Here is a 14796-nt window from a genome sequence, read left to right as displayed (position 1 = left end):
TTCAGATGAACGGCACTGAAAGTGTCAATTCTGTTGCTCTGTGTTCTGCTGATCTGGGAAATCCAGTCTCCGTAGAGCTGAACATGTTTTTTTTTTTTTTCCTCATTTGCTGCTCCTTGCTTTTGTTAGTGTAGCAGCTGGGGTCTCTTTTAGGTCAAGGTCAGTTAAAACAGGTGCATTTCTTTAGTCTAACACTTCTGGATGTTTTGGATACGACACTAATTTGTACGGTTTCTGGTGCTTTGCATAGTTGTATAAATTGTAAGGCGTTTTTTTTCATTAGAATTTCTAAATAATTTATCTGAGTGTCCATAACCAAAAAATTGTATTAGCACAAACTTCTAAGTGCTAGCTGAGTTGTACCGATTTGCCAGTTAATACATCTGGGTTTTGTCTATTATTGTGATCTTGCACAAGGCTTTGTTCCAAATGTGATTCAGGCCCCTGCTTGGCTCATTGTTGAATTTCTTGGCCTTTAAAGGGAAATACATTCACCTATGTAAATTTATCCCTTTCTTTTATTCAAGTGACCTGTACGTGAAGTGTCTGTTTACATTTTTACATAGCTCTCTAGATGTAGTTAAATTAGCTTTTTAATATAGGGAGTAATTCACTTTCTGATTTTCAAGGTGTCACTGTGTTTTACTGTGCAAGCTGTGACTTTCATCGTTAGATTTGTGTGACTGGATAATCTTGGCAAATAAAACATTGTTTTATATAACACTAATGTATAATTCAATGTTAATATCCTGATTTTTTTCATGAAAGTGAGAGCTTTAGACATTTCCAGCCCATGTGGACATCCATGTACCAGGTTGAGCCCATCTGCTTCTTTTATTTTTCTATAGGAAGACTTCTTGAAGTATCGTTTTCCGCTGACCTGACTCCTTAGTTCACGTTGCTATGCTTATTTACAGTGAAAAGTTAAAAATATACCTGAATATTTCATAGCATCTATTATCTTAAATTGATATGAGTTGATATGAATTGACGTTCCCTAGTACTTGCTGGAATTCGTGTTTGGGAATTTGCAGTGACAGCAAGGATTCGGCACTGGTAAAAGAAGTATTAACAAAGCGGGGATGACAGTAACTGTAGTTTTCTTTCCCCTGCTGCCTTAGTTCCACTGTTTCACAGAGCCCAAGGGAAAGTTAGATCGCATAATCTAATTTTTTTAGTACAACAGATCATTACGTTGCATCCAGGTATTTTTCGTCACATAAAGTCATCTGAATGCAGACCAAAGAATTTCCTTCTTCCCGGAAACAAAGCGACCACCTGAGCCTGCTGCTGCACCTTGGGCTGTGTTATCCCAGGTCGGAAGCCTGGTGAGGAATGTAAGGAGAAGACGTAGGTGGGCGAAGTCCTGCTATGCAGCAGAAAGATCTCCACCCTCCTCCCCTTCAGATATTCTTGCTCTTTTTCAGTTTGAAAGAGAAGTCTTTTCCAACCCCACATTTAATCCTTATTGTCCTAATGACAGCTAGTCATTTAGGAGCGACTGTTCTCTAACCCCGCTGCTGTGTTTTCGACCAGACTTGGCCAATTGCTGACATTTCAAAGGAAGACAACCCTTCTCTGCGGAGCTTCTCTAGCTGTTCGTGCTTCGGAAAGAACATTCCTTCGTAATCCCTCCAGGATTAGGTTCATTCTAGTCATACGGAGCCGTAAGGCATGGAAGGGGGGTGTAGGCAGCAGCGTGTGAGGAAATGCTGTGGGTGGCTGGCGATGCCTCTGGATGGTAAATCATGTATGTTGAAACCATTGAAATAACTTTCCTGAGTGTGACTTTTCCTTCGGGCTCGCAGCAGTCTTCCCTAGCAGCAGTCTCTTTTAAAGACAGGCGCCTGGTCACACTCTGGATGTGTAATAAAATAATGTTTCTTTTAAATGGCAGCTTTTTGTCCTGATGATGAGCCTAAATTATTTTTTTTTAATTGGTTTTCTTTTTTTTTTTTTTTTTGAGACTAAGTCAGGATTTTCCTGCAACGTGAGGATTGTGGCAAGTATCATACTTAAATGAAAAACGGTCTTAGCTGGATTATATACACCAAAAATTGTTACATTTCTTTGTATTTATTCTCACCCTCTTTTTAAACTGTCAAAGACTTTAAATGCTTTTGAATGATTTTTAGTGGGGCAAAGGGAATAAATGTACCACATGAATTAACGTTTGCAGGATAGAGATGCTATTTAGGAGTTACTGTCCAGAAACAAAACCTAAGGTACTTTTTTGGGCGTGCGATGGTGGTGTTTCTTCCACTTAATTAATGGTTAATTTGAGAAAAACATATAATAGCAGATATTAATACATCCTAGTTTAAAGGAACCCTAACTAATGTTCCTGCTTTCTTGCAGACCCACTAACTCATTTCTTAAAAACATTTCAGTAACAGAGAACATTTTATTAGCTTATGAAAGGAAATGTTTCCTTATATGAATGAACTTGAAATTCCATCTTGCATGACATTAAGGTCAAGAATATCCCAGCTTTGCACATAAAATCAAGATACACATATGAAAGTTTTCAGGTTTCCCAAGTTAAGAAATTATGATGCATTTATTAGATTTTTTTTTTTTTTTTTTCCTGCTCAAAAGAATTTTCTCCTGGGAAATTTGTCTTCTTCGGTCTCACATTTCATCATGTTTTGTAATATCTTTACGATTGTCATAAAAGGATTCCTGTAGAAACTGTCCCGAGGTTAAAAACAGCTTTGTGTTTGTCTAATCGAGGGAAATGCAGTCACAAAGTGGGAGAGAACACCAGCTTCGAGGAATGCAGCCAGCTGATCCTGCCGGTCTTGCAGTACTTACCAATTTCTTCATTCACCAAAACATAGATCAAACACAAATTTAAGTATTGTATAAATTGAACTACGTCCTGTCTTGCCAACTTTTTTGTAAAACCCCATTGAAAATACAGAACAAAATCTAAAACTATTCTAAAATGTTTCTAATTTATGGCGCTGCTACTGTACAATACATTTTCTTCATGCCGGAGCTTGCAGTCGTTCCAAGTCCAGGATTTCTGTTGGTTTTGCGAGTAAATTTGATTTGCATGGTATTTTGTAATTCTACACTAGGGCCGGTTGAATGCTTTTGTTTTTCTTTTCTAGTGTAAACCTTTTAATGTAGAAGGTTTTTAGGGGATATCTTAGGCTTCCAGCTTGTCACAATTATTGTTACGCAATTAGTTTAAGTGGAATTTGTTTTGTATGGAGGAAGAAAACCTCGTGGTAAAATATACAGCTCCATCTCCAGGTTTTGTGTAAACTGAGTCTCTTGTAACATTTAGCTCCGGTAATATGTTTTCAAATAAGATTAGCTGAGAATTGGAAAGTAACTGCCTTTGCCTAAAGTTTTCCCAGATTTACGTTTCAAAGACATCTGCGTGTTTTCTTTTACCTTTTCAATATCAATCATACATTTCAGTTATTCCTAGTAGTTATTTCTGCAGTTATTTATACTTTTTACTTACATTAAAAGAAAAGTAAGTTCTTGTAGAAGGACGCTGTGATTTTTTGGCTGTTTGCTAACCTGACTGGGATATTGGACTTTGGAACAGGAGAGCCTAAAAGAAATTGCTTTGTAATATTGGATGAGATATCTGGAATGCTTTACAAAGTAGATTCATTTACGAGCATCTCGGACAACTTTACTTGTTCGTACAGAGGTGTTTCATGTGGCACAGTCGTGCAGCCCTTTGTACCCACCTGGGCTACGCGAGGGAGGGAGAATTAGGAAGATGGGATGTAATTATTGGAGTTGGAATATGGCCAGCTCTTTGGCGCTATCATTAATCTGGAAAGAATTTTAAGCAATCACGATGCGTTTAGACTTTTGTTTTACATCCCGTTGGGGAGACGGAGCCCGTAACGCCCTGTCAGCGTGTGGATGCTCTTCAGGGGTGAAATGGAGTAGACAGGAGTAGAAAGAGCCTGTTCAGAGCTCTTTTTGTTTGTGTTTATTGAGTTAACCTTATTATAGGATGTTCCCGAGGATTTTTTTTATTAACGTGTCACCATAATTATTGTGTAACTAATTTAAATAGAATTAGATTTTCTTTTGCTGATGGTGTAGCCTTAGGCTTAGTAGTTTATAGTATAGCCTCAAGAAAATTACTCTGCTTTGGCTGTTCAAGGGATAAAGAGCTATTGAAGAGCGAGCTTTGACACATCTAGGTATTTCAACCTTCTTCCTGCTACAACGGTGATAATGTTCAAACCCTCCGTTTTTAAAATACGTTGAGATGGTACATCTCGAGCCCCTACATAAGTGTACGCAGCGCTGATGTTAATGTGGAATGACACGCTGTGGCTTGCACCATTTGAGTTAAGTGGGTCTAATGTGATACAAGCTACATTAATGGGTAAATCAGGATATTGCTGTGCGCCAGCATGGATTTCGAGAGGCGTTTAGTCTTGTGACTGCAACTGGGAATCTGGTATGTTCAGTTGCAGTTGAGGAAACGTGACTTTTCTTAAAAAAAAAACAAAACACAAAAGTGATTAAGTCTGTCTAGATGCATAAAGGCAAATTCTGTTCTGTGCTACCAAATTCGTCCCTGGGCTATACCAGTGGAAAGCTGGTGAGCCTTTAATGAAGTAAACGATATTTACACTGGTAGTCCTGGGAACTGAACTTGTCCAATAAAACTTGGAAATTTGAACACCACCTATGTGAAGTCCACATGCGCTAGTTGCTAGGCTACTGTTACACAGTTGTCAAACAATTTCGCTTTTTTCTTGCTCATTTAACTATAAAGACTGTCTAGCAGAAAATCCTTTTAAGTAAATTATTGAATTTATAGTGTTTCGCTGTATGTATTAATGGACTTTTTTTTTTTTCCTCTTTCAGAGCATTCAGTCAGAAAAGAGCTGCAATTGAGAAAGAATATGCACAGGTAGGTTCTGGAATAATTTTAATGTCTATGGCGTTGTTCTCAAGGTAATTTATTCATTAGCATATTTTCCGCAGTGTATGCTTTTTCATTTATCCTTTGTATAAGTTGCTTAGTATGAAAGTACCTGTTGAAATTCTGAATCAGGCAGTTCGGCCTGTGCAGGACCGAGGCTCGTTCTGTGTTTTCATGGACATTCTGACTTGAGGAAGTTCTTGGGTATAGAAGGCATTTTTACCGTTTTTTTTATTTTTTTTTTATTTTTTCAAATGGCTATAAAGTCAATCAACTCTCTAAGGTTTTCTCAGAAGTTAGTATGAAACTTGAGTACAAAGTAAAATCAGGTCAATTAGAGGGAGAGGAAATGTGTTCTGGCATACCCAGTCCAAAATAAATTTACATTCGCATTCTTCAGTAAGAGCAGCTTCCCATTCATCTGAAATAAAAGCAACCAGATTTGGCCTCATGCTTGATAGGGAGTGGAATGAATTTTGATTTGTTTTTGAGAAAGGAGGGACGATTGATTTTTATTATTTTTTTTTTTTTTCCCCTCCCTTGTTCCAAAATTAGAAAGCATCTAATAAGGGGCAGCTGCCTGCTTAATTTACAGCAAAGGCTCTTGGAGCTTAAGTCCAAGTACAACAGATTAAAAATACATTAATTTATTTTAAAATAGATTAGAAGTAGAATAAAAATACAAGTGGGAGAGCTTGTGGAGCTCTATATACAATAAATACAACTGGAGATGTGCCTGACATTACAGTTGTTGATGTTGGGGCAGTGACAGAAATGAAAAGTGAAAACACAAGCTGTCGCTAGGATGTTTCCAAACGCAGTTTGTCGGCTGTTGCGTTAAGCATCCTTTTAGTCATCAGTGCTGCGTCGCCCGCAAGTATGTACAGAACAAATGTTTTCTGTGGGCCAGGCTTTACCCTCAGTATATGAAAGAGGATTTCTGTATGCATTTGCTAGTCCTAGATTTTCTGCGTGTGGTCTCAGCCCAAAACTCAGCTGAAAACCGTAAATCAAATGAAATTTGTACTGAATTTAATCCAAACGCTCACAATGATGCTATAAGGGTAGGCAGTTACTGGCACTCCAATTCTTTCACTGTACGTGAATTTACATTAGCATACATAGATTACATCAGCAGTTGCACTTAATTTGATTAAATATAGCAACTTTTCAATGACAGAATTAATATATGCATAATGAAACTCTGATTAAAGGTATGTATTCTTCAGTGATTTTTTGCAATGACGTTGTAGAGAATTTAAAATCAATTCTTAATACAGTTATCCATTCTACACTGGGACTGTTTTTTATATGCAGAGGCACTTAGAGCAGTTGCTGCATTTAGGGAATAGTCTTGATGGGTTGGAAAAATAATTACGTTCTCAGATTCGGAAGGCTCAGTCTTAACAACTGAGGCTTTCAGATACTTGCATTTAAAAAAAAAAAAAACCACCCCAGCTTTCCAGCAATCCAGCTGCATCATTTGAGGTTCCTTGAATGGCTGCTTATATGAATGAAGTCTTGTGGGATCGCTTCCTTGCTCTGCTGATAAGTGTACAGTTCAGGAACAACGCTGGATGGTTCTTCTTGGGCCTGTAAAAGGATTTCTGTTTTTGAGATGGTAATAAAATTTCACATAAAGCCTTTTGGTGAGAGAAATTGTAATCAAAATAAATGTGAAGTCGTATTCATCAACAGCGGGAGATTCCTTTTAAACCAGTTGTAAAGGGAACTGGAAATTCTCAGTAGTTAGTTTCTGAAGCAAGATTTCTAAATCTTTTCACAGATTCTGTCCAAATGCCTTTTGTCACTTTAGGGAACTTGGAATATTCTAATTTATGACTTTTTTGGCAAGCTAAAAAAAAAAAAAAAAAGTGGAAGGGTGGACAGTGAAAATAAGTTTCCCAGAACTGAATGCTTTGTTGGTTTAAAAAACTTGTATGCTGATGTACTGCACTTGGGCGCCAAGCTTCTATGCACAGAGTGCTTTTGTTTGGAGAAGAACCTGTACAAATGCTTGTGAAACACCATGGATCAGCGTTTATAATTTATCCCTAATTGCATGATAAGTGGCGTGAATGTATGTGATGAATTACAGGATCTGTATGTAAATTGCCCTATGTCTTATTTTATCAAAGGGGGTTTTTTACTGTCTTTTTGCTGTATTGTACCTGTTGCCATCGAAGGTTTTTTTTGAGCTGTTTTTCAGTTGTTGTCGGCCTCCAGTGGGTTCTTTACCGGCTTTTCCAGGCTGTGCTGTGGTATAAATGGGAAAAGTAGCTGATGCATCAGCCCTAGTACTGCAGTTCTGCAGTTCTTTCCAGATCTGTTGTGAATATGCACTAAGCTATTTCACTTGCATTTTCAGTACTGCATTATTTAATATACGCTTAAAGGCTTACCGTAATATTCAGATTTGAGAGTATAGAAAGGCTCTCATTTCCCATTAACAGTATTCCTAGTAATAGCATTTAAATTACAATGTTGTAGTTGTATTGTTAATGTTAGCTATTCTCCTTGATTAATAAGCTAGCTGAAAGCAGTGGCTAAGAATACTCTTTTGTTACTTGGAAATCGAACTTGGTAAACGTGTGTTTTTGCTGCTACCGAGTAAAAAAACTGTTTTACCTATCATGTTAAATAGGTAAATTTTTTTTTAATATATTTTTTTAAGATCATAATTACATCTCTGCTGTACTTTTTAATATTATTTAACGGTTTTAACTCAACAGCAGTCTCTCACTGGCTGCGTTGCGTGCTGGGAACGCACAGATGACCTTCCTTGTTGTGTTTTGTCGTGCTTTGGTTTTGCTCGATATTTAGCTATCCTTGTTTCAGAGTAAAACGTGACTCTCGGCAATCAACTTGCAAGTAACCACAAAGAGCTTGAGCTGTGGAACGTGCTTCTCATTTCAGGGCATGCTAATTAGCTGCTAACTGTAGTACCTCGACTGAAGGCATTGATAATGTAGAAAAAAGGTAGGAAAGTCTATTCTGTCAGCGACGCGAGACCTTTAAATGTGAACTGAGGTGCAAGTAGAAGTTTCTGTTCAGTTTTTTTTTTTTAAAAAAAAGGCACTAACCGTTACAATTTTTGTTCCTGTCTGTTTTTTTTCTGGAGGTCAAATTAACATTGATGAGATGCTCAGTAAAAACAGCTATCTTGCCTGTGATCTGGAGAGAGTGGACAGGTCGCTCGGTGTTGATTGCTCTGTCGCTGTGGGGAAACTTGATACGTTTAAAACATTTTAAAATATGGAGAAACTGAAAGGTGGTATAGTTTATATCCACGCGTTCCTATTGGCAGCTCCGAGCGAAGTGCAAGTGTGTCCTTCGGTATTGTTTATATCAATGACAATAATCAGGAGAGGAACCTTCAACTAAGCTGAAATGAATGCCAAAGCGAAAGGCGGGCTGTAGAGCAGCTGCCGGAGGGAGAGAAGGCGGAGGGGAGAGAGGGAAGGTGGATGTGAGCAGGTAGTATGATTGCCTTTACCACCTTCTCCTCACCCCATGAAGGTCTGGCTAGACTTGAAAAAACACTTCTTACGAGACACCGGAATGTGAATACCTGTGTTCTAGAAAAGTGATGAAAATACGCAATATTCCAATAGCAATTGTTATCTATATATAATGGGTGTGCGTATATACATTATTTTAGGTGTGCTTTATATATAAATGTAATGTATAATTTATTTTGTATATCTGAATAATATTTATGGGCTGCAGTACCCAAGTAGTTGCTTGATTATTTTTTTTTCCTTAGTATATTTTTTTTCCTTACTGTACTGTTTTCCATTGTTTAAAATCAGAAGATAGAAGCTGACCATTTTTTTTACCATCTCCTGACAAGGATGTTGGGCTGCTTTACTTAAGATATAGCAGCCTTTTTAACAAGTTGTCAGTGGATTAAAATTCTAAAGGTTAAAATCAGAAATTTCTCCCCATGTCTTACTAACTTGGGCTGTGGCTAATTTTTTTTTCTTTGCCGTTCTTTACCACGTAGTCCAATGCTTTGCAAACATTAACAGATTGATCCTTGTACTGTGAAGCCTGGAAAGGTGATAGTATTTCCCTAATAAGGAATTAGAGAAATTGAGTGAATTTGAGCCATCATAATACAGGTTGTTTTGATAGAATGGGAACTACATCCCTGGTCTTTTGAATATTTATTTTTTTTTTTAAATGGAAGCCTTTGGCAGTTATGCAACTTTTCCTTCAGCAATAGAATTCCATTTGCCTTCTAAAATGCTTTGAGGTTTATAGAGGAGGAGCTCTGAGGAAGTGTTTATTTGTAAAGTACCTGTGCTGGCGTATTCGGAAGAGGTAAGGTGTACTTTAGTAGATCAGAGACAACTTCCTTCAAAATCAGATTCTCCACTTGTAGTAAAAGTAGGATCTTTCAAGAAAGAAAAGTAAGGTGCTAGGTAAAGCACTTCTCTTTTGAAAAATATATTGCCGTATTGCAATGTTGCAGTATTAACTGTGAGGGCAGGAGGATGGCAGACCCTACGCAGGAACAGCAGCGTCTGTGCGGCGTGGGGAAGGCGCTCGAGAGCTCTGTCAGTGCAACCATTTCGGCACTCAACGCAACTCCCCCGCCTTGATTCAGAAACCCCACGTGGCAAAACAACTGCAGCTTGGCAAACACAACCTTACGCCAGGTTTGGAATAAAACAAAAATTCAGGCTGAAATGAAGTCTTCCCTCTGACTCAGCAGCAGCCATCCCCTGCGGCGTCCGTAAAATAAACTCAAGGTACCTGCCTTGAAAATCCAACAGGCAACTTTCTATTAGTTCATTCCCTGGAGTCTGGACAGAATGGTTGTGGGGTTTTTTTTTTCAGCCCAAAGGATACAGAAGGTTACTGTGGCCTTACGGAGAGCAGGAAGAGATTGTAGACTTTAAGGGTGGGTCCCCGATTTGGGGACAAACAAGAAGCAGCCGTAGGTTGGCTGGTCAGTAGCCTGGTTTGTTCACCGATGAACTTAAATTACTTGTTTCTTCCTTTGAGGATGATATTAGATTTACTGCCGGGGTAAATCTCTCTCTAGAGTATTTCTGTAATATTTTAGTCGTTTGTCTTGGTTTTGCTTTATGGCTGAAATTGATGACTTCTGTAATCACAGAATCACAGAATGAATCACAGAATCACAGACTGGTCAGGGTTGGAAGGAACCTCTGGAGATCATCTAGTCCAACCCCCCTGCCAGAGCAGGGTCACCTACAGCACGTTGCACAGGACGGCGTCCAGGCGGGTTTGGAATGTCTCCAGAGTGGGAGACTCCACCACCTCTCTGGGCAGCCCGTTCCAGTGCTCCACTACCCTCAAAGTAAAGAAGTTCCTTCTCATGTTAAGATGGAACTTCCTATGTTCAAGTTTATGCCCATCACCCCTCATCCTATCACTGGGCGCCACTGAAAAAAGACTGCTCCCATCCCCCTGGCATCCTCCCTTGAAGTATTTGTAAGCATTAATAAGATCCCCCCTCAATCTTCTTTTCTCTAGACTAAAGAGACCCAAGTCCCTCAGCCTTTCTTCGTATGAGAGATGTTCCAATCCAATCAAGCAATAATTTAGAAAATACCTGTGAAAGCAGCTCTTGAGGGGGCTGGGGAAGATGTATTTTTAAGACTCAGGCATACTTTATCTTCTAGGGAATTAAGAGCTGTGACTTCTGTAGTCCAGATCATGTGAGGAGGGGTTCAGTTGGTAATTAGCACACATACAGAAACTAGTTTTTTTTCTCAGGCTTATCTTTTGAAGAAATTTGGCTATCATTCTGCGGTTTCTCTGCAGAGGAACTTCCGCTTGTAGTAAATGAGTAGACTATGTAGAAATTTCCGTGCTGGGCAGTGAGATGAATGGTTGCTATATCTGGATGTACTTGATAGCAGTTAATTTGGAAGACAGCAAATTTCTTTGAAATCCGACTATGTATTTATTGTATTTTCAAATTTTCTGTAGGAAACATTAACAAAAATGCAGAGTGAAATCTTTTTTCCATAAATGAGCTCACTGCTTGTCTGCAGGTGTTAACTTTCTATTTTAAAAGACAGACAAAAAATTCTTAAAAAAATCCCCACATTTAAATTTCTGAATAATCACAGAATCACAGAATGGTCAGGGTTGGAAGAGACCTTTGGAGACCTCATCCAGTCCAACCCCCCTCCCCCTCCCCGGCTAAAGTAGGGTCACCTCCAGCAGTTGCACAGGAACGTGTCCAGGTGGGTTTTGAATCTCTCCAGAGAAGGAGAGTCCCCAGCCCTTCTGGGCAGCCTGTGCCAGCGCTCTGCCACCCTCAAGTGAAGAAGTTCCTCCTCGTGTTGAGATGGAATTTCCTGTGTTCTAGTTTGTGCCCGTTACCTCTTGTCCTGTCACTGGGCACCACTGAAAAAAGAGTGGTCCCATCCTCTTGCCACCGCCCTTTAGATACTGATCAGCATTGATGAGATCCCCTCTCAGCCTTCTCTTCTCCAGGCTGAACAGCTCCAGGGCTCTCAGCCTTTCCTCAGCAGAGAGATGTTCCAGTCCGCTGATTATCTTTGTAGCCCCCCACTGGACTCTCTCCAGCAGTTCCCTGTCCTTCTTGAACTGGGGAGCCCGGAACTGGTCACAGTGCTCCAGATGTGGCCTCACCAGGGCAGAGCAGAAGAGGAGGATGACCTCCCTTGACCTGCTGACCACATTCTATTTAATGCATCCCAGGATACCATTGGCCCTCTTGGGGCCAATATCTTCTCCATATAATCCTTCTTTGGAGATTTTCAGTATCTTTACCGTACAGTTCTAGACCTCTTTAGAAAGCCCCATCCAGCCTGGTGCACGCTGGCTGCGTGAAGTCATCCCGGAGGTTTGAAGTGGTCCACCTGCATTACTCAAAAGTATGTCAGTAGGATTGAGGTAGCTTCATTCTATTTTATCAGTAGTGTTGCACAGCATTTTAATAATCTTTCAATGTGGGTTTTTTTTTTTTTTTTAACCGAATACGAAACTCACATATTTGTCTGCCAGCAATGGGGAATGTTCTCCTCCTGAACCGGAGCTGTGGCCTCACCATTGGAGCCCGGAGGGAGACCTTCTGCACAGCCTTTATCCAGCTTCAGCTGTTTGCCATAGCGGCTGTGTGAATATGACACCTCTTTGGCTTAGGAGAGTTGATTTCTTACCTGTACAGAGATAACAGCTACCGAAATCTTATAATCCAAGGTCTGAATTGAATTTTCTGCCTTTCCTGTTGCAGGAATTTCTATAGGAAAAGTCAGTCGCCCATGTGTGACTTTATTTTTGGATGTTACTCCCTTTAGCTTTGTTGGCACAGCTACTTGGGGGAGGGGAAAAAGCTGTATCCAAGAAGTCTCCAGATGCAAATGCAAAAACACTGGAGCCGTTCAGGCCTATTCCTGCACTGAGTGATATTCCCTCATGTATACTTTGGGGCTGTAGGGCTCCTCTGTTTCTCCCGCTTTGGAATCTTGCTCTGGTTGGTCCCATCTGTCGTAGAAAACAGTGTCAGGCAGGTTTGCTTGTAAACATACTGTGCTGCTTTCTGTAGACTCCTTCCTGCTTCGTGAATAAAAATATAAAAAACTGAGCAGGTTTCTGGGAGGAAAAAAAAAATCAAAGTGGAAAGAAGTATGCTCTTTTATTAACCGTAGAAACCAGGGCGGATGTAGAGCCTTCACAAGTAGCTGGTGCTTTCTGGAAGATGACGTCTTTGGTTGACATTCATGTCACCACCGGCACTTGAAGCACAGGACAACCTGTGGGAGTTCTCATTCTCCACCTCCCAGCTCCAGCGGTCCTGCCTGCGGGCATCTGGTACTCCTCCTGCACTTTACCACACGCACGCTTGATGCAAGCCTGAAGAACTGCATGAGAACACTTTTTTTTTTTTTTAACTCGCCTGGTTTCCTGAGCGACTCAAATTCTTTTTTGTGACTGTTTTGTCCTCTTGGTTAGTTACTCCTTTGCGGTTTTGGTTTTTTTTTGTTGTTGTTGTCTTTAGTTGAAAGCACGGAATACTACGAGGGCGTTGTGCTTGGAAAACTCAACTGAACGTGATCAATAATTCTTTTGACAACTGTGTTTTGAAGTCTTAGTTACTGGTATCTAATGTTGTTTTTAAATTAAAATTTCATTAGGCACTAAGACAAATGCTTCATGAAAATGTGTTGTGTCTGCCTCATCAATGCATAATAGATTGGCAGTCTTCACATGCAGACCTATGATTCCATTCACTGATACACTGACGTATGAATCCAGCGGAAAAAATGTGGGAAACATTCAAGAGTGGTTCTTACAAAAATATTACCCGTTTTATTTTTGCAAAAAGCAGAATCCAGTTGGTCCAAATGTTTATTAAATAGTGTTTTCTTATATGAGGAAGAACATCTCTGTGTACATTTATCTTCTGATATTCCAGCATTGATAAAAATGATCGTCAGTCGGTCAAAAGTTCTTTTCTTTTAAGATGTGAAGTTTATGGGTGTGTTGATTAGAAATAATGTCACACATTCTTCATGATATTAATATGTTTGTTTGTGTTAGGAGCATGAGCAAACTGCTGCTTTCCAAATACAGAATGTTGATCGTGTTTGGTTTTTTTAAGTCCGTTTATAAACTTAATCTCTGCACCTGATAGTGGACCTGTGTTACCGCTAATTCCAGTTCATTGTCTGTCATTCCATCAGCCAACAGAATTTCCCGCTCTCTGGTTAGAGGCTACTGAGAAATTCAGTCTCCTCTTTTTCCATTTTGTGTATATTTTTTTTTCTTGAAGCCTTCTATGTGAATTGTCTTTTGTTTAGTTACTGACAAATTTATTTGTCCCAGTCTTTCTAGATATTTGCTTGTTGTTAGTTTTGCCCCTTTTTCTTGTTTTGGAGTAATTAATTTCTTTTAAAGAGCTAGAGGGAATTGTTGCATATCTTTGTTTGAGACTTCCTCTGTTTACACAACTTAATCAGATAAAAATCAGTGATCTATAAGGCAACCCCACCTTCCAGTCCAAGAATTTAATAATCTTTGTCTAAATGAAAGTCTAAATAGTTGCCTTGCTATATGTTTTCATTTTCTGTTTAAAAAATAACCTTGTAATGTCAGAACCTTCTTATGTTTTACTCTCTAGTGATGTCCTGCAATTAGTAATAGCTCCCAAAATGCTTTTCTGGAAGAAACTTTTCTACCAGGAAAAAAGTCCCCTTAAGTATCTCCTTGGCAAAATCAGTTTTCTTTATTCTATGCCATCATTTAGTTGATGATATTTCTTCTGTGTAGTCCATGATGATCTCTAAGAGCTCTGGATTAGTTCCGTTAAGGTACAAAACTAAGAGGAAACCCCGTGTTTCAACCTGGATCATGAGAAATATGTATTTATTCATGAGTAATCACTCTAAATAAGTATCTTTATTCCTTGCCATTTTCCTGAAAAATCTCATATTTGGTGTGGAATGTGTGTACGCACATGATTTCGGATACACCTGAAGGCTGCACTGTTCTGTTGGTTTGTCTTCAATCTCAGCTCGACGGACGTTCCATTTTTTTGGGAGAGGATCCGTAACGCTTCCCGGTCACTGCCCGATGTGGACATCATGCATATTGATGACCTGCTTTGGTCCGTTAAGCCACGATGCTGCATAATACATCAACAGAACTCACTGGTTCCAGAAAGAAAACACCTGCTTGATACTACCTTTGTATTATATTCTCCTATAGTCGAACACCATTCAAAACACCAGGATAGCAATAAGAGGTTGAAGAAAATGAAGTGTAAGACTTAGTAGCTATTCATGCCATTCTTTCCAACAAAGCATGGAGAATCAGTGGCCGTGAATGCTACAAAGACATGATCTGCTCCATTTCATAAATGGTTAAGAAGA

The 14796-nt window shown here is 39.4% G+C and overlaps 1 protein-coding gene across 1 annotated transcript in view; it reads left to right on the top strand.

Annotated features, from left to right (window-relative positions):
• The window catches only part of FCHSD2 (FCH and double SH3 domains 2), a 175680-nt gene that overhangs the window by 27698 nt on the left and 133186 nt on the right, over window positions 1-14796 (top strand). The window contains exon 2 of the mRNA XM_009890990.1: window positions 4858-4903. Coding sequence (XP_009889292.1) covers window positions 4858-4903 — 46 coding nt within the window. The remainder of the gene's footprint in view (window positions 1-4857; window positions 4904-14796) is intronic.

This window comes from Charadrius vociferus, unplaced genomic scaffold, assembly GCF_000708025.1.
Source record: "Charadrius vociferus isolate BGI_N301 unplaced genomic scaffold, ASM70802v2 scaffold407, whole genome shotgun sequence".
In the NCBI taxonomy this organism is placed as follows: domain Eukaryota; kingdom Metazoa; phylum Chordata; class Aves; order Charadriiformes; family Charadriidae; genus Charadrius; species Charadrius vociferus.
Note: the sequence above shows the minus strand (reverse complement) of the source record. Positions and strands in the feature narration are given on the sequence as shown.